General features: G+C 40.0%; 1 protein-coding gene across 1 annotated transcript in view; it reads left to right on the top strand.

Annotated features, from left to right (window-relative positions):
- Positions 1-21,328, top strand: part of UGCG (UDP-glucose ceramide glucosyltransferase) — a 56,247-nt gene that overhangs the window by 5,493 nt on the left and 29,426 nt on the right. The window contains exon 2 of the mRNA XM_032214447.1: positions 15,008-15,149. Within this exon, the coding sequence (XP_032070338.1) occupies positions 15,008-15,149 (142 nt within the window). The remainder of the gene's footprint in view (positions 1-15,007; positions 15,150-21,328) is intronic.

Below are 21,328 nucleotides of genomic sequence, written 5' to 3'. Positions count from 1 at the left end.
ATTTTTAACCTTATTTAATGTAACCCTATTAGAGCTTTTTTTGTCATTACTCGGGATTATTTTTGCCCTAGCTGTACACTTTCTTGTGATTTTTTTAAAATCTCATTTCTCTCTTTTTTCCCTTTATTTGTTGATATTCCTGATTGAACTATTTTTCACTGTTCTTTTTTATCTGATGTTAGAAGTTGGACAGTGTCTCCTCAATATATAGGCTGCCTAACTGAAATAACTCAAGGTAACATACATTGGTTTACAAAAACCATTAAACAAAAGTAAACAATACAGGCTGAAATATAATCATAACAGACAGTTGGGGAATATTTCTCAAGACTTTCATGTTCAGTCTTTCCTTGGCTATTGTGATAGATTTTTCAGAAAACTACTTGAATATTTTTCTCTTTGAAATTTTGAGATTTTTTTCTGGTTTTGTTTTTGCAGAATCTTGTATCTCTTCCCATAGCTTCTTTATTTGCCTAACTACAATGTACAGAAATGATCCTTTCATTGCTCTCTTTTATTCTAATTATGCAAGAAGTCCTTAATCACAAGTGAGCCAAACATTTCTAAGCACAATAGTTGTTTTGCCCATTTTATGACCTTTTTTGCCACAGTTGTTGAATCACTGCAGTCATTAAACTAGTTGCTAAGTGAATTTGGCTTTCCCATTGACTTTGCTTGTGAGAAGGCTGCAAAAGGTGATCACATGGCCCTGGGACACTGCAACCATCAATACATTCTAGTTACCTAACATCTGAGTTTTGGTCATGAGGCTGCTGCAACAGTCATAAGTATGAAAAATGGTCATAAATCACTTTTTTCAGTGCTGCTGTAACTTTGAATAGTTACTAAAGAAATGGTTGTAAATTGAGGACTACCTGTATGTCCTCCAAATCTTGCGGCCAGACCTGCATTCTGAAAATTTTAAAGTTTAACCTGTATCTTTATCCTCAATTATGATTTTATTTATTTATTTGTAACTTTTACTGTATATATCCATGCATCTTATATCAAATTTAAGCAATGTTTAGGGGAAGGAATTAGAAGTGTGCCCATCCTATATGATCTGGGTGGATAAGTAGATATCCCTAGGGAGAGGTGGTCCCATAGATAACGTGGCCAATGATCGCTGATTTGTTTCACAACTTTCAACTGAAAGTCCCCTGGCTGTCTGGATTTCATTTCTTCATTTTCTGCCACTATGTAAACAATTTGATTTTGTTCTTATCCATGCAGTGATGCCGTTATGTAAATTTTAAAAGTATCTTGCTTGAAGCTGTGAGTGCCTGTTCGCCGCTGCCTGGCTCCCGCGGCTTGGCGCCTTCAAAATGCCAGTGAATGGTGCTCTGCATGGCTGGAGAACCCCCCGTTGCATGAGCGGCTGTTCCGCTCTCACTCACCCGCCTCCTAGCCTCACAATGCCCTGGCCAAGCTCTCCCTGCAGAGCCAGGGCACCTCCACTGCCACCGCCACTGCCATCCCAGCATGGCTTTTTCGACCGCTTCCAAAACGAGTCTTCTAGCAGTGGCCGCTCTAGGCGTACGGTCTATGGTTGTGGGCCAGCTTCTGGCAGAGTGAACAACCATAGAGCGTACACCCAGAGCGGCCACTGCTGGAAGACTCATTTAGGAAGCCGCCGAAAAAGCCATGCTGGGATGGTGGTGGCGGCAGCGGCGGCAGAGAAAGTGCCCTGACTCTGCAGGGAGAGCTGAACCAGGGCAGTGTGAGGCTGGGAGGTGGGTGAGCAAGAGCGGAAGAGCCGCTTATGCAACCCCCCTCTCCAGCTGTGCAGGGCGCCATTCACTGGCATTTCAAAGGTGCCAAGCTGCGGGAGCTGGGTGGCGGCAAATAGGCACTCACACGGCTTGGTGATACCCCATGATCAGTGAATGGATTGTGCCTTGCTGGAAAGGGGGTTTGCCAGGTGGCTGCTCGTGAGCGTGGTTGCTTCATGGCTGTTGTGTTGTGCTGCTGTGACAGCGCAACACAGCCATTCGCCCATGAGGCTGTGCCCGGCTCTTTGGGAGCCCGCTCGCAAGAGAGCAGCCACTCAGCAACCAAACCCAAAAGAATAAACCCTCTCCTCATACTAAGGCCCAAAACATATTTTGTAGGTAAAAAAAAATAAGACCTTGTCTTATTTTTGGGGAAACACGGTATTAATCTGACTCCTATGTTATTTTGTTCATCTGATTTTTGTATAATTCCAGTTTCTTTATTTCTTCAATTTTTCAATCCTGTTACTAGTGTTGCATTACAATTTTGGTAGATGCCTCATTTATCATAATTCCTTAATGTTTTTTTTCTTTTTGAATGCAATAGATCTAGCCATACACTGGTATTATACAAACATCCCAAAAGTATATGAATTTCTATTTCTCTCTCTTATTTTTTTCAAGATTAGAAAAGATTTCTGATCTCTGTGTCTTCTGATTTCTTGATAGTTGTAAAAAACCCTTTAATTGGAAACTTTAACTCATCCTGATAAAAGGAATGGCACGGTTTTTATTGCCATCCCTTCCTAACTCACTTTGCCTTTTTAGGGTTTATTATACAATTTTCATAGGATTCTAAGAAAATTGTATTCTTTTCTCTTCCTCTCTTGGACAGTAGAGGAAGGAAAGTAGGAATGCAGATAGTAGATGACTCCTTTAACTAATCAGACATTTCTTATTAGTGTATTCTAGATCTAACACGACATTGATCTCCTTGTCATATGTGGCATCCCAATGTTAATCTTGACAATCAGTTTATACATACATACGTGCATGCATGCATGCATACAATCTCCCATCTTTGTTATTTTTACAAATAACACAAGGCAGCGTTATATCCAACACTCCGCTTCCTATTTTCCCCTCAATAACAATCCTGTGAGTTGGGATGAGAATGAATGCCCAAAGTCACCCAGGTGGATTTTATGGTTAAGGTGGGACTAGAATTCACAGTCTCCTGGTTTCTAGCCTGGTGTCTTAACCACTACACCAAATTGTCTGTATGGTAAATATTTGAAAATCTGCATAGATACAATATTTTCTCCTTAATCAATACATATATGTTCAATATAAGAATATGTATCCAGGTAGTCTTTGACTTATGACTACAATTGATCTCAAAGTTTCCATTGCTAACAAAGCAGTTGTTAAGTGAGTTTTGCCCCATTTTGCAAACTTTTTGTCACAGTGGTTAAGTGTAACTGTAATTGTTAAGTTGTTTAATTAATTCTAGTTGTTAAGTGAATCATGCGGTGGTTAAGCAAATCTGGTTTCCCCCATTGAGTTTGCTTTTTGGAAGCTGCTGGAAAAGGTTACAAATGGTGAGCACGTAACTCTGGGACAGCACAACTGTCATAAATACAAGCTAGTTGCTAAGTGTCAAAGTTTTAATCACAAGACCATGGAAATGCTGCAACAGTCGTAAGTGTGAAAACCAGTCATAAGTCACTTTTTTCAGTGCTTTGGTAACCTTTGAAACAAAAACAAATACCTCGTGTGTCCATCATACTTGGCCAATAAAGAATTTATTCTATTCTATTCTATTCACGGTCACTGAATGATTTTTTGTAAATTGAGTTTATAAAATTCATATCTGTATATGAATGACTGAAAAAATTACCTTCTATCCTAAAACCTGTTGGAAGAATAAGTTCATAATTGCTAAGTGAAATACAAGCAAGGTGGAAATTTCTCATACCCCAGGTATTCCAGTATAAGGAGACCACCATTGGGAAAGCAAGTCCCTGGACTCCTGTTTATTTTCAAACTGGGAGTGGGAGGAGACTCTCACAAGCACTTTTTAAGATGGTTGTACAGAGCAGATTATTTCTATTTGGGAGAAACAATAACGTGAGCATATACAGTAGGTGCCAAATTTTATTGAGCTTTGGAGATTAAAGCCAGCACTTTAAACGGGGCTTCAAAGCCTATATCCTATGCAGTCTCCATATGTCAATTTTTCAATATATTTCTTAGAGTTAGAAGTCAAAAATTACCTAATCAAGGTTTTTATTTCCAAGCAGACTGATGTCTGGCATTTCTAGGATATATGCTTCCTAGACCTAGAGCAAAACTGCAGATAATGGAATAATGTACATCTGATTGGATGTTTTACTGAAAGTTGCTTAGCAAAAAAAGAGTTCCATTTTGTAGTGGAAACATATATTTCTAGTAGATAATATATTTAATTTGTTAAGGTATGTTTTCTATTTTTAATAAGAGTTAGTGATTTTGTAAATACACAGTTCCAGGATTGGTATAAAAGCTTACTAACATCTCAGCAATAGCTGAAAAAAGGTGACTTTATTCGGGTAAAAGGAATACCAATTTAATCAACTGAGCATTTTACATTAGAATCTGGGCCAATCTTTCTTAAAATGATATGTATGAAAGTGCCTTGTAACCAATAATACAGGTAATATCTACCTGGTTGTAAATCTTGAAACAAATCTGATTACAGAGGTGATGTTTTTTCCACTTTGCTCTTCAAAAGACCCAGGCTAGTCTGTATAGGGATAGTGAAGAACTTCTTTTATAAAGATGCACTAGAGGATTTTAAGTTACATATCTAAGTGTCAAACTTGTTACTAAAACAACTAATCATAAGTTCACAATATTTTTTCATTGAACTTTGACACTATTTCCTTAGCTGACAGATGTCAGGCCCCAAAACTAAGAAAGACTGGTAGTGATTCTTCTAAGATGACTCTTTATTGATCCATGCTTATAAACAGAATCTTGCCAACCTGAAGCATTTTACTAACCATTTCTACTATATACTTTGAGAAGTATTACCGAGGGGCTCTCTTCACTCTATTTCTCTCACACAAAATATATGGATAGAGTTGCCTCTTACTTCTCTGGAATGAACTCCCTCCTTTGTTATCTTCTGGAAGGGGGCTTCGCAGTATATGAAGCAAAACAACTAGATTTGTACCATATAGCAGTGATGGCTAACCTTTTCCGGACCAAGTGTCAAAGCATGTGCCTGAACCCCCAAAATGCAATGCATGTGTGGTCCCCATGCATGCCCCCTGCACATGCATGTGCAGCCCCCCATGCATCCTACCCCCTGCATATGCACACACAGCCACACGTTCCATGTGTCCTACGCATTTATATATTCTTTTGAGAGTGAGCATCAAAATTACATTTTTTAAATTGTGTGTCAGTGTGTTCACAAAAAGAAAACAACAATAAAGGTTATCTTCAGTTGGTACTGTGGTGATGCAATGATATCTTCAGAGGAAATGTGACTGAATTGCTTCATCTCTTTTTGAAATTTGTCAGGATCAAGACAAGGATTACAGGGGGCGGGGGAGGGAATGTGAAAAACCACTTCCTCCTGCATTTCAATAAGAAAAGCAGAATGTTGATGACTATTCAGTTCAACATTCCCTCTTCTCTTCTGCAGAATGCCCTAAGTTTCCCAGGTAGGTAGTCCTCGACTTATGACCTGTTAATTAGGAATTGTTCATCCCAAAACAAGTACTTATGACTCAGATTTGAAGTCCCCCCCCCCCACAGTCATGTGATTTCATTTTGAGTATTTGACAATCAGCCTACTTTTATGGCCACTTAAAGCATCCCTCAATCATTTGACCATGATTTACCGGGTGGGTGATGGGTGGAAACTAGCATTATGTCGACTTTCCGACAAAAAACACCAATTGCAGATAAGGATTTAGTTAACAATTGCAGTATAGTTGGCACAATTTATGATTGTAATTCCGGGCTCAATTACAGTCATAACAGTCTGGGTTCAGGCCAAGTTATAGTACTAAGATAGCATTTGTTATGCTTATGGATGATTTTTGGAGGGCTTGGGGTAGGGAAGGCCGTGAATCTGTTGGTGGCTTATAGTGCAATCCACCATGGTATCCTTTTGGATTGGCTACAAAGATTAGAGATGGGGAGCACTATTTTGCAGTGATTCTCTTTCCTACATGGCAGGTTTGTTTGATATTGGAGCAGGTTCTAGCCCTACGCCCTTAGACTAAGGAGTCCTCAGGGTTTGGATCCCATTCTTAATCCATGGAGCCACTTCCAAAAACATACTAGAATCGATGGCTATTGCTGGTAGAGGGGAAAAAACGAGTCTGCTATTATTACCTTGCAGTGTGTATATTTGTGTGTGTATACATGCTGTGATAAGAGCCGAGGTGGCGCAGTGGTTAAATGCAGCACTGCAGGCTACTGCTAGATCAGCAGTTCAGCGGTTCAAATCTCACCGGCTCAGGGTTGACTCAGCCTTCCATCCTTCCGAGGTGGGTAAAATGAGGACCCGGATTGTTGGGGGCAATAGGCTGACTCTCTGTAAACCGCTTAGAGAGGGCTGAAAGCCCTATGAAGCGGTATATAAGTCTACTGCTATTATTATTATTATTATTATTATTATAAACCCTAGCAAAATATTACTAAAGCTATACAGATGCATAGGTATATGACTAGGTGTATAGTTAATAGATAAAGATATATTCTCATTGTGAGACATTGAATGAATGAAGCAGGCTAACTGCCTGGCAATTTTTCCTGTAACTTGTGTTACAAGACAATCAGACTATAGCTGTCCGAAAATCGTTTTGCAGTTTCTAAACTGTAGACGTGCTTTATAGCTCCTAGTATTGTTTTTGAAAAGTTAAATTAAACAGTGCTTGCTTTCTACAGTTACTTGGACTTAAGGTGTTGCTGAGATAAGGCATTAAAGAGAGTGTAGTAAATGAATGGGCTTGTAAAGCTTACAGAGAAAGAGCTTTCTGGAGAAAAGACAAATGCTGTTGACTAATATAAGAGTTTGTGTAGTATAAAACAGCACAGGACTGCCAGCAAGAAGGCCATTGATAGCCTGCTGCCCCAGATACCTTGCTCTAGCCCTTTGCCTCTTGGCCTGCTCTTCTCCCTGGGAGTTTGGCTGAGGTTTTGGCCTATTTGATATCTGCCACCTACTTGTCCATTCTTAGCTTGAGGACTTCAGACAAACAGGAAATGGCTTGGATTTGGCTGTTGGGCTTTAGTTTGCTGATCCCTGGTACAAATCATAAATCTGGCCAGGTACCAAAAGTTGGTGAAGTGGAGAAAAGAGATGCAGATACAGCAAAAAGGAATGAATGCTACATGCTGTAAGAAAAAAGCAACCACTAGCCTAGAAAAAAAAAAATCAGTCTGTGCTGCAGTTTTTACTCTCAGTAAATTAATATATCTTCTCCAAGCACTAATCTATCCTCCTTCAAATATTTATTAATAGGACGTAGCTGAAGCTCACATTAAACTGTAGGATTCAGATTGTTCTGAAGAGTTAACAAACTTCCTTTCACCACTGTATGAACTCTCTGTGAATGAGAATGTCCAGTCATTCATGAAACTTGTTGATTCCTAACCAAAGGAACCAATATCTATAAATGTCACAAACACAGGCATTTTGTGTTTCCTTGGTCTCCTCTAATGAAGATGGAGTAGCTTATCTGATTTGGATTCAATATGTGGCTAAAATGAATAAAAAGCCTCCTTTTTTTGCACATACCATTAATATTCAAAGAGAAAGTAGCTTTCAAATAATATAAATGGGCAACTGCTTAAGTTGCTATAGCAGGTAAGATAAAGAAGAGCTACAAAATATTTTTTTAATTATAGATTACAGTGAGCTAGATAGACCTATGAGTGTAACACAGGCAGCTTAGTATATTTTTAAAGATCTTAATTAAAATGGAATTTTGTTTCATACATAGGAGAAATTGCCTTTCAATATTTTTCTACATTAAGTGAAAAAATAAAACCATCAGATGGAATAAGTGTGCAAAACAGCTTGCTTGTGGCAAAAGAGTTAAGAAATATAATTATGGTGCCTTGGCATATGAGAATTGCTGAGAGAACAGGATTCAGTTTTGGAGAAAATAAATATTTTGTTAAGTATGGGTTATTTACTAGGTATGTGGGAAAGTGCTTTCTCTAACAGACTTGCAGAGTATTGTAAGGAAGAAATGTCATCACCTCAGGGTAGCAAAGACTACATTTAATTAGTTGAAAGGAAAAACATTCTACTGATGTTAGGAGCTAGTACAAGTTATCAGAGATTACCAGTTCTGATAGGGATTGATTATGATTAGTATATATTAGTAGTATATAAAACAATGTATATTGCTCACTTGGGTATTGCTTGGTTGTAACTGGCCTGTAATTTTTTTTCTAAATATAGGGATCATTAGATGCCTGGGAAGCTGGCTAAGGTAAAACCCGAGATAAAAATAGCTGTTTTAACTATCCAGTCTTCAAACCTGGCATCTGCTAGTTGAATTGGAGTACTACAACTCCAAGCCAGCATGGAGATGGCTGGAATGAGAAAGGCTGATACAATCAGTTAACCAATTTGGTCTCAATAGCTTCCTCCACTTTCACTTTACATTTGTAAATGTAATGTACTGTAGCATGTGGGTGGTAGTTTCAGAGGCCCCAGTGCAGCAAGGGCAATCTTTGACTCAGAGGGATTTTAGTAAAACTCCACTTAAGCTAAAAAGAGAAGAGCACATCAACGTAGATTCTTGGTTGACCGGAAGAAATTAAGATTGTTAGTTATTTCCCTAATTCTCCTAGGCGCTGCTTGGAGTGTCCAAGCACGGGTTAACTTCAGCTTGCTGCCCAAGGAACTGGGTTTTAAAATTGATTGTAGCTCCGCCTCTTGGTTGCCTCAGAGGCTCAGTTTCAAAAAACTCAGTCGCCCTACAGGATGTCTATTTTGGGGCTCCAGTCCTTGTGCAGCAAGCTGGACCCCAAATTCTAGCATAGTTGTAGCTCCTTTATTTTACTTTGTCTTAGAAAATTTAGCTTAGGTTGCAGATATCTTCGTTTACAACTCTAGCTTCTCCGTTTGCTCCGTCTGCCTCGACATCGCGCAGATAGGCTCTCTGGAGCGTTGACAGCCTGAGCATTGCCTTGGGCAGATCGTTGAGTCGGGGGCCCTCCCGGGCAGTTATTTGTGAGTACTAGGAGGGCAGCTAGGTAGTCAGGATTCCCCTGAAAGGAGCGTTAGGCTCCATGCAGCCCGACAACGCTCCAGATGCGCGCTTGTGAACGGCCGCCATTTTAAAACCCCTAATTTGGCGCGTTTTCATTCCTGGGCTCCAGCCTTTGCCACGCAGCCTGTCTACTTTAGCAGATCGCTGCGGAGGGCCGCCATAAGCCCGGAGCCTTGCGCTGGGTGGCCAGGCAGGCTCTTGCCCTCCTTCTCTCCTCAAGCGGCTGCAGGGAACCTAGGCTTAACCAGCCTTTTTACCTGCCATCAGTGCAGGTCTGTGGGCGCTTGGCTGCCCACCACAGCCAGCTCCAGTCTCTCTCTCCTCCTCAGCTGGCTAGGCCTCAGTGCTATTCAAGGCCCAACGCGTGGATCAGGCCCTGTCTCACCTCAGGCCTGGTTTACTTCGCTGTCAAGATGTAGAAGCAGCTCAGCCCTCATCACAGCATGGAAGAGAGGCAAGGAGAAAAGACCGGGCCCACTCCCAGCAAACGTAGTAGGCCCAATCCAACGGCCAATCCATCACTTCCCTCTCTTCCCTTCCCGCGGAATTGCTGGAAGGGCTTAAGGCAGAAGACAAGAGGGTGGAATCCATGGCTCACAAGACCCATCAGGCTACTGCCTGGACCATGCGCACTTCCGCCTCCTCTTCCTATTTTGGCAGGGCAGCCCTGTTCTGGCTTCGAAAGTTGCTAGCAGGGCTTCCGGCAGGAAACTCCAGGACTAGGCAGGACGTCAATAAGATTATTGTCGCCGTGGAGTACTCTGCTGACGCCTCTCTTGCGGCCACTAAATTTTCCTCCAGGGCCCTGGCCTCGAACGTCACCTCGAGGCGCCTGCTGTGGCTTCGCCACTGGCAGGCTAATGTGAAGCCGAAATGGAAGGTGGCTTCCGCTCCCTTCAAAGGGGGTAAGCTCTTTGGGGAGGCCTTGGACCCAATCCTAACTGAAACCAAGGACAAACGCAAAGTGCTTCCTCCAGTCACTAAGAAGCAGGAACGGAAGGGCCAGCCCTTTCATAAGAATTCCTTTCGGAACAGCAAGCCCTCCACTTCCTCGGGTGGCCCCAGTCGTGCCTACGTTCCCCCACAGGATCGCTCCCAGGATAGGTCCTCATTTAGGGACAGAGGCAGGCAGCAAGGGTTCCGCAAGCCATTCCAAGGGGGTTATTCCAACAAACCCTTTCGGAAATCTGACCATCACAGGGCTCCCCCCATAGGCGGCCGTCTTCAGCTCTATGATGCCCAGTGGGAGGAGACCACGATGGACAGTTGGGTCAGGAACATGGTCCGCCATGGGCTGACCCTGGAGTTCCTGTCCCTTCCCCCAAGAACCTTCCTCCAATGTCCCATCCCCAGGTCTGCCCACAAACTCCAACTGATGAGGGCAGAGATAGAACACCTCCTGGAGATAGAGGCCATAGAGGAGGTCCCCAGGGGTCAAGAAGGCAGGGGGCTTTATTCCATCCTTTTCCTGGTCCCCAAGTCATCAGGGCGGGTGAGAGCGATTCTGGGCCTCAAGAAGCTGAACAAACACCTAGCGTACAAGCGCTTCAAAATGCAGTCCCTCCAGACCATCCTGGGCTGCGTCAGACAGGACTATTTACTGACGTCGATCAACCTGAAAGAAGCGTACCTGCATGTCCCGATCCATCCGGCGCATCGCAAGTTCTTGAGGTTCCAGTTCGCCGATCACCATTACCAGTACAAGGCCCTCCCCTTCAGACTCTCGTCTGCCCCGCGAACGTTCACCAAGCTGCTGGCTACTGTGGCAGCATGCCTCCGGTCTCTTCTCGTGAGATTGGAATGCTACCTGGATGACATCCTTATCCACTCATCGTCAAGGGGTCAGGCCCGGGCAGACTTGGACACCACCATCAAGGTTCTGCAGCTCCACGGGTTCTCAGTCAACCTCGCCAAAAGTCACCTGACCTCGACCTGCAGAATTCAGCACCTCGGAACGATCATTGACTCCGAGACCTACCAAGTCTTCCTTACTCAGGATAGGGTGAACAGCATCTGGACCCTGGTGAGGAGCATCCACTCGACCGGGTCAGAATCGATCGTCTCCCTCTCACAGCTGATGGGGTAGCTGGTGTTGTGCATTTCAGTGGTCCCGTGGGCGCGGTTGCACACATGAGAACTACAGTGGTTCCTGCTCCCTCTCCAGAGGAGGAAGGCCGGCAGCTCCAGACGCATGATACAGGTCCCCCCGAAGGTCCTGCGATCCCTCAGGTGGTGGCTGTCTGAGGCCCTCCTCAAGGGCAGTCGCCTCAGGGAACCGGAGTGCCTGATCATCACTACAGATGCCAGTCTCTTCGGCTGGGGCGCTCAACTAGGGACCTCGGTGGTCCATGGCAGGTGGTCGCAGGCGGAGCTTGCCCACAACATTAACTGGCTAGAGCTCCGGGTGGCCAGGCTCACCTTGCACCATTTCCTCGCTCAGGTCAGGAGCCGCAATGTACTGATTCTGACGGACAACATAGCCGCCAAAGCTTACATCAACCATCAGGGCAGCACATGGTCCCTGGCTCTGATGTTAGAAGCGGAGGCCCTGGGTCGCTGGGCGGAGAGACATCTGGCCTCAATTCGAGCAGACACATCTCCAGCGTCGATAACGTGATGGCGGACTGGCTGAGCAGGACCACCATCCAGAACTCGGAATGGCGGCTGCATCCGAGACTGGTTTGCCAGCTATCCCGGAGGTTCGGCCACCTGGTGGTTGATCTGTTTGCCTCGCCAGCCAACACGCACCTTCCCCGTTTTTTCACCAGATTCCACTGTCCCGGGGCGGAGGGCATGGATGCTCTACGATCCCGCTGGCTTCCGGGTCGCCTGTATGCCTTCCCCCCTCTTCCTCTGATTTCGCCGGTCATCCGAAAGATTCTGGAGGAGGGGGCGGAGGTATTGCTAGTAGCACCTCATTGGCTGAGAAGGACTGTCGGTGTCCTGGCCGTGGTGTATACCTCAGGAGCAAATCTCCCTCAGCCAGGGGGCCGTCCAACATCCGGAACATGGCTAGACTCCCATCATATTTATCTGGCATGGCTACTGGGCACTTCCTCCTTGGCTGGTTTTTTTTTTTTTGCAGCTCTCTGCAACTGTATAATTTGATCCTCCAACACCGCAATTTGTTGGGCCATTTGCCAGCAATTAATTGCTCCATAATTCATCAAATGAAGGCTTGTCAGGCAGGAGTCAATCTGTTCTGTCTCCCCTTCGCTTGTTAACAGACGACAGGCAGACAAACTTAAAAGGAAAGAAGTTTATCAGTCCTTGGCTCAGACTGGCTGCGAGCCCAAAAATAAACATAAACAAAGTCTCTGACAAGAAGATAACAGAATGCAAAACAAAACTCTTACAAAGCAATTCATTTCTCCAAGTGTCTCCTTGAATCAGGGTTACAGAAAGCAAATCACTTCTCCAAGTGTTTCTCACAAACAAACCACAACCGATGAATGATGAAAGTTGACTCCTGCAACCAAGGCGTGGCACCATCCGTTCTTTATCACCAGAAGACGCCACTAATGAGCCCCAGCTGCATTGTTAATCTTGCATCCCGACTCAACTCACCGCAAGCTTCTGCTGAGTCACAACAGGTACCCTACCTGGGATTTGACTATTGTACTGCAGGCGCTTGCTGCGCCCCCCTTTGAGCCATTGCGGACAGTGGGTTTGCGACATCTTACCCTTAAGACTGCCTTTCTGGTCACCATCACCTCGGCCCGCAGGATATCGGAGCTGGCCGCCTTGTCAGTCAGAGGCAACCTCTGCATTTTCCATTCCGATAGAGTCATCTTACGGTTGGATCCTGCCACCGTTTTCTACAGGGCACAAGAGGTGATACTTCCGGACTTCTGTCCTCGTCCCAGGCACCAAAGGGAAGTAACATGGCACAAGTTGGACGTGCGGCGCACGGTCCGCATTTACATGAAGCGGACCGCTCCTTTCCATAAGTCAGAAGCATTATTTGTTTCATTCCAACCTGCTTCCATGGGAAAAAAGGTCACGTCCTCCATCATTGGACGCTGGCTCAGAGCAAGCATCAAGATGGCTTACGAACTTCAAGCCAGACCGGTTCCTCCTCGTATTACCGTACATTCTACAAGGAGTGCAGCGACTTCAGCCGCCTGGGCTACTCAAGCGCCCATTGAAGAAATTTGCCATACGCTACGTGGTCTGGTCCGTCTCCATTTATACGTAACTACAAACTTGACACGTTCGCCTCCACCGAGGCATCTTTTGGGAGGAGAGTTTTGCAGAGAGTTGTGATGAGTACCGCGGCCCCGGACAGTAGTTCTTCCCTCCCGACTTCGACATAGCTTTGGCATGTCCCGTGCTTGGACACTCCAAGCAGCGCCTAGGAGAAAGACTGTTGGCTTACCTGAATGGTCATTCTCTAGGCGCTGCGGAGTGTCCAAACCCACCCTTGAGGTGGGGCCGTGAGGTGTGTTTTTTTGTCACCTTATGTCTTGGACTTGGACTTAGACTGGTTCGAGTTGTGGACTATTTGATCTTCGTTTTTTGAAACTGAGCCTCTGAGGCAACCAAGAGGCGAAGCTACAATCAATTTTAAAACTCAGTTCCTTGGGCAGCAAGCTGAAGTTAACCCGTGCTTGGACACTCCTCAGCGCCTAGAGAACGATCATTCAGGTAAGCCAATGGTCTTTCCCATCTAAAGTACGTACATAGTGCAATTTGTGATGTTTGCTAAAATGTGTCCAAGTTCATTCTGGTATTCTCAATAATTGTTCTTTTACCATGTACATGTGATTTATATGGAAATAAAAAATACAGGTCTCTTCCAGTTGAGCTTAACACCTGCTCTATGTAATTTCCTTGGCAGAAATATTGAAAAAGTTTTCACTGTCTTCTTCCAAGATTGATTTCACCTTCCCAGTCTAGACTATAGTTCTGCATTTTCTGGTGGCCTCCTATTCAAATACTAATTATATACAATCCTGCTTATATTTTGTGGAACCAATCAATAATAGCTGGGAACTATGCCTCAATCATGCATGTCTATATTATAAGCACCTGTAATATTGTAACATTAATATAAAATTACATACACATGCATAAATCTATATTTTTGACAAAAATTGAACACCAGTATAAATAAGTGTGGGCTATTCTTTGTGGTACTCTTGTATCCATTGTTCATATTTGCAGGTAGTGCTAAATAGAGATGTTTAATATATTTTTCATTCTAATTAAATTTAAAACACCTCAGTTCTGAGTGCAAAATAATTTCTTGAGGGAATACAAGACATTTTTTTAGCATTTTGGAAGTGTTTTGAGCTGGAGACAGTTATTTCAAGGTATTTTGAAAAACTCATAATTTGTTCATATTAAAAATGAAGTATTTCAACTTTGAAATTGTTTGTTTTCAAGTGTTCTACACATTCTTGGTACTAAACTACTACTCTGAAGAAGAGGGTAGGGTAGAGTTTAATGATTAACGTGAATTGAGTAGATTTGCCAGTAGAATATCCTAAACTATTGTTCTGTAACAGAAAATTCCTTGTTTGGATTTATTTTGGGTGAAATATGACAATGAGGGATTTTTCTTGGGATGATGGAGTAAATAAAGGAGTTATTATCTATTTTTTGTCTATTTGAATTACAGTATGGTAATTTCTGAGGCAGGAGATTAGAAGTGTTGGTATTGGTACGTGTCTCTCAAATATAGACTGCTAGAATAAAATAAAAATATTTGATCTATTCATCTATTTCTCCCTTTCATCTTCGGGACATGTGCAATCAAGAATATGAAATTAATATGTGAAAGTATCAATGTTTTGACACATTATTACATATTTTTGCATGAGGTTTCCTTTAATTTTTTTTTGTATCTTAGTTAGAGTAGATTTGTATGCTTAAAAGTTGCTACTGCATTTTTTTCCAGCAATGAAACTGTGACAAGGCAAACATGAATATTTGTGTAGGAGTGTTTAAAGTTTAATTATCATTTTACTCTTGCATTTCTTAAATGGCACTTTTTTCTTTTAGGCACCTACAACTCAACAAGAAAGCAACAGATAAACAACCATATAGCAAGCTTCCAGGTGTTTCACTTTTGAAGCCTTTAAAGGGTGTTGATCCTAACCTTATTAACAACTTGGAAACCTTCTTTGAATTGGATTATCCCAAAGTATGTATCAAAGTGCTTTTTAATGAACAAAAAATATAGCTTTCTGTGTTTTTGTTATTTTGACCAATAAAATAGTTTAATGCATGATAGAGACCCAATTTTGTGCAGTTATTAAAGCATCAGGCTACACCGGAGACCATGAGTTCTAGTTGCACCTTACGCACAAAGCCAGCTGAGCAACCTTAGACCAATCCTCTCTCTGTCTTAGTCCTAGGAAAAAGGCAATGGCAATCCATTTCTGAAAAATATTGCAAAGAAAACTGGAGGGACTTGTTGCCAGGATAAACACTAACTTAAAGGCACCAAAAACAACTAAATAACCACAGGAGGATATATTTTAACAATATCTTCAGGACTACAGATTTGCCAGTGGATTGGTTTCTGAGATGAATATTCATTTCTTTCCCGTTAATTGATTTCTGTATAATTAGCATATCATATTTAATATATATGATGGTACAAGATATTTCTAATTTTGAAATAATTGGTAGTGCTAAGTACACTATACTAAGAAATTAAGCCAATTATGCTCATAAATAAAAGGACCCCAGTGGCACAATGGATAAAGTGTGGTATTGCAGCCAAACTCTGCCGCAGTCTGGAGTTTAATCCTGGCAGGGCTCAAGGTTGTCTCAGCCTTCCATTCTTCTGAGATTGGTAAAATGGGGATCCAGATTGTTGAGGGCAATATGCTGGCATTGTAAACCACCCAAAGAATACTGTAAAGCTCTATGGGGTGATATATAATCCTAAATGCTATTGCTATTGCTATAAATTCCTGGAGGGTGCCAGTTTTCAGAATAATTCAGAGGACAAAGGAAGGAGCAATCCATTTGTCAACAATGATTATTAGATTTATAACCCTTTATCGCTCAAGGTAGCAAAAGTATATAGTATAATACTCTTCTGTTTTATTTTTCCTTACAGTAACAGTTCTGTGAAGTGGGATTGGCCTGAAGTCATCTAGCTGTCTTTCATGACAAAGGGAGGACTAAAACTCACAGTTTCTTACACCAAACTGGCTCTCCCTCACCCCCTTTTATTGTAATGTTATAAACCTTAATACATAGTTGATTCATAATCATTTCAAAATATAAGCATTCTAATATTTAGAAAGCTTCAAAATTAAGGAAGTAAAAATTCTACTATTTGAGGACCATTTTCCTGAATGAGTAAATGAACAAGTATAATTTTTTTCCAACATATGTATTGCGCATTACACATGTAAAGAATAAAATAGTTTCTCTCTTCATCCCAGCAGGTAAAAACAATTTTAATAGTTTATCACCATCTCTAAATAAAACATAATTTCTCTTCTCTCCATAGCTCATCTCTTAGTTAAGGAAAAGCAAGGCAAAATGCTATGTTAATTAATCTTTATCAGCAAAAGTTCAGTAAGGGAAACCAGATATAACTATTTTCTTCATAATCTGTCGTCATCTAACAGTTCATTTCTTAAATAAAGAAAACATAGTCCAAATGCTCTGTCAATCAGAAACTTTATCCATAAAAGTCCAGTAAGGACAACCAGAATATAACTATTTTCTTTTTTTAAGCCTAATTGAAGAAATCTCATAAATCATCTTTGATTTTTTAAAAATATTATTTGATTTCTTCAGAAAAAGTTCCAGAGGTAATTTATTGTTTATCTGTGTTTCAAAGTAAAAATTATTTGGGACTTTGACACATTTGTCTCTTAGCAAAAAAATTTGTATATTCAGAAGGAAAAAATATCCAAATCAATTTTCTGATTTAATATCTCTTCTTTATGGAATAAGCTACCAATCAGATCTATTTATCTATCCCATCACATTAAATATCCATTTCTTGTTTACAGTTTCATAAAAGCATGGTTTATCAACTTTATCAAGGGTCACAAATATAAAGTTTTTGAGTAATTTGTTTAACTGGGTTCTTTTTATCTGGTTTTAGGGCTTGGATCAACAACGTATTACATTTTGGGTCACATTTATGCAAACATATTGAAAATTCAATAAGAGTTTATCAAACTTAAGCAGCACTTCAATTAATATTGCCTTGATTAATATTATCTGAGATAAGTTGTAATCATTGGCCAATCCCCAGGGTTATTTAAAACGTGTAGATGTTTTAGTTACAATATTGCTTTTGGAATTCAAATAATAGCACTAGATTAAATGGACTTTTTAGGCTGCAAATGGGTCATTGTCTTCCATTTGAAAAAGGAAAGAGAAAAGGAGGTGTTAAAAATAACCTGAATAAGTCCAGTAAGAAAATCCCTAAATAAAGCATATAGTGTAATAACAAATCAATAGGACTCTGTTGTTTGTTTACTGCTAGGTTAGGAAACACAAACTTTGCCCTCTAGATCTACACTTTTATCAACCACAGGCAACATGATAAATGGCAAGGGATTTTAGGAATCATTCAATGATTATTGGTAAATGTTGGTTCCAAATCAACATTTTAGAAATTATATATATGTAGTGTTCTGTGCCAAACAAAAATAGTTGTAAGTAGCGGATGTTTTAAATCAAGAGTTTTATAAACTAACCAGTTATTGAACTGTAGTGAATAAAAAACTTTATTTATCAGAAGGACAGTATTCTTTAATCCATGAACAATGATTGAAGCAATGTTTCCAAAGCTACTTTTGTTATTCCAAAAATGGGAGCAACAAAATAATTAATATATTACATATGGAGTTGATTGTGCTAATATTTATTTTAGCATGTCATGAAACAGGTTGAAATTACATTATTCTATTCTATTCTACATGAATAATTCTTAACAGAAATACTCAAAACATATGAGAGAAAAGGGAGGGGTGAAACATTAAACTTATTTTTAAAGACAAAATTGTTTTGATTAAATATTAAGCCTTTATATTATATTGATAGCAAGCCAATGTATAAGGAGAAAGAACACACATTCCTCCAGGCTATTTTTCCATCATAATGTAATAATTTACTGTATCCCATATTTGATAAACCCATAGACTTTCATGTATTGATAAATGCCAAATTTTGATATATATATATTCTAGCACATATTAACATCTTTAAACCCATTTTTAGCTGATATCATAAATTAAAAATTATATTGGGACAACCATTTATTACATATAAATATCCTCCATCCTTTTTCATTACCAATATAATGAAATTTACAGCACAGCTTTTTAGTTATTCTCAGAGATATCAATAATTATGAAAAATATAGAATTAATATGAATATGAGATAATAGGTAATTAAGACAGTTAATTTTGCACTGCATCCTTGAAAAAATAGTGTTTTTGTAAAATGGGTTATTTTAAGAATTTTTTGTTTGTGTGAATATACATATTTTTGTAAGATAGTACCTTTCTGTTGGCTGAATTTTAGTTGTTTGTGCCAGAGCCTTTGTGTGCTCAAACATTTGTTTCATTTGTTAATTTAGTTGGGACGGAATAGTTTACTAAGTTCAGAAGGTTGTATGGCATTCTTGAGAAATTGAGGAGACTCAGACTCTATGAAAGTGTGCTTGAAACAAGAGGCAAGTGTTGTGTTTTCCCAAATGATTTTAAGAAAAATGGATTCCTGGATTTCTTGGCACTATTTTATGTTATCACTCCTCATATTCTTCTAGGTATATACTGAGTTGGGTGTGAGGAAACACTAGCGGTAAGATCAGGGGCTCAGCTCTGCTCTGATGGGCCATTTCCAGGAAGTGGTGCATGGAATTATTGCTAATACCATTGAGTGATTGATTGTCTTATTTTATTTGTATGCCTCTGTTCTTAAAGAATCTGAGTAGCTGACAATCAAAAACAAAAAATACAACTCTGAAAAATAATAAAGAAACCCAAATGTAATGTAAACTGAATTAATGGCAATATCCAAACTATCAATAGCAGACAAAGTCATGCACCTCTTAGTTTCAGACCTTCATCACAGTATGCCCTCCTCCTCTGTTACCTGGAACTGACAAATTTTAGCTGCTTTCTGGAAAGCCTGGAGTGAAGGAACGGACTAAATCGCCATGGGAATGGAATTTCAAAACATGGCAATAAAGAATGCCAGCTTTCAGAATCCCACCAAGATTCTTATGTAGGTGAGATTCAGAGGCAGTTGACCTGAAGCAGTCATATAGAGAATCCAGTCCTAGCCATGTAGAGCTTTAAATATGACATTCAGTCTTTAAGAGTGGGAGGAAGAGAGGAAAGGAGGAAAGAAGGGAGAAAAGATGGGTGTATATGTAGAAATAAAAATATTGATATCCAAAAGAACTGATATCAAATTCTTTTTCTTTTTGCCTAGCAGATACAATTAGGGCAGTGGAAGTCAATGCTTGGAAATGGTAATGGATGGGAGAAGGATGAACAAATACGATATTTAATTCAAATAAAATGGATATATAGTTGGGTGATTACTCAATTGGCTGAACAATATTCAAGTTTCTGGAAAGTTTTAAACTTCCTCTTAATATCATGGGGAGTTTTGGGGAGTTTTTATCATACTGTAAATTCAGATTCTAAAACTACTACTACTACTACTATTAATCTTTTATTAATTTCAACTGATATTTCAGCTGCAACCAGATCAACATGAAAATTGCTGGTCTGTCACTCTTGCTTTGGAAATTTTTAAGAATCTAGTATATGACATTGACTTTTAAAGAATATTTGAAAATTATAATTGGTTCAAAATAAAGCACAAGACAATTATTGGAACTTCATCTTCCAATTAGTTATAGTGATTCCTAGCCTAATTTCCAGGCTCATTTCACAGTGTTGTGAGTTTAATATTTTAAAATTCTAAATGGCTTAAGGCCAAGCTGTCTGGAAGATCACCATCTGTACATATATCTCTGAATCTCATTCATCTCTGAATCTTATTCATCTCTCAATCTTAAGTCTTGTTGGAGACATTGCTCCATATGTGGCAAGCAAAGTGAAATATTTAGCTTGTAAAAAGAGAAAGTCTTATCAGTTTGCAATTATTTCCAAAGCTGCTGTCTTCATGCTCATTATAGCATGTGCTAAAACATGTTGAAGTTTCATGGTGTACCTGTTAGAATCTCATGATATTGTAGCAGTATAAAGCTTAATCTGGTTTTTGTTAATAGCCATCTTTATGATATGGAAAAAAGTGCATAGTTTATCCAATTTGATTCTAAACTACCTTGTAAGTATTTTTGAAGTGCATAAATATTTTGATTGGATAGCAAGCAGGATTAGAGAAAATCATACAGTTCAACCTTCCAGTCTTTCTACTTAACAATGTTGAGATTATGAAGTATTTAGTAATGATTAGCTTAGAAGTTCACTTTCTTCTTGCATGGTATTTTATTTGAACTGAATGTAATTACACAAGTTTTAAATGATGTTTTTCAATAATGTAGCACAATAATTTGAATGATACTTTAAAGCATTATTTTCGGTTGAGCAGATGATTCATATGTTAAATTAAGTTGAAATATTATTCATTAATGGATTTTTTCCTGTTATGAGAAGATTAATAATCAAAAGCTAAGTTTTACAGAACCTTATAAAAGAGCCTTTTAACATATCAAATGGAATTTCATTGTGGTTAAATCTGGTTATATATCTTTCAACTTTGCATATATGTGTCATATATAACTTTGTATTCTACTCTGTGTGAAAAGGAAGTAATGGTTTCCTGTTTTCTCCGTGATAATGAAAGGTGTATGTTGGCTATATTTGCAAAAGGGATGAAACTTTCTCAAAAAAAGGAAATATTTTTTCTGTTTTCTGAAATAGAAGGCTTACTATAGTGTTATTCCAGAATATTTGATTGATTGATTATGTGCCATCAAGTTTTTTTTAACTTCTAATAACCACATAGATAAATTTTCTCCATGGCAACCTATCTCTAGCCTTGTCCATGTCTTCCAATGATGTATTTATTGCCATTCTCCCAAAGAGGCTTTTCAAAAGGCAACTGAACTTCCTTGGGGTTTTTTGCTTGTTTTCTCTTCCAAGAAGCTTCTTCAGTTTTGACTGAGTGGTGGGGAATGGAAAGATTTATATTCCCTTGTAGTCATCTGGTCCATAATTCTCTGAGAGTTGTTGAGGCCACTTAGGGATTTATCTGTACCCTCATGATCACCTGAAACAGAGTGCAAATGGGTGTGGAACCTTCTTGGGGCTTCTGAAAAGACTGTGTTATAGACAGGAGATAGGTATCCCTGTGGTATC

Source organism: Thamnophis elegans, chromosome 3 (genome assembly GCF_009769535.1).
Source record: "Thamnophis elegans isolate rThaEle1 chromosome 3, rThaEle1.pri, whole genome shotgun sequence".
NCBI classification, from domain to species: Eukaryota; Metazoa; Chordata; class Lepidosauria; order Squamata; family Colubridae; genus Thamnophis; species Thamnophis elegans.
This window is presented reverse-complemented; position numbering and strand designations above follow the sequence as displayed.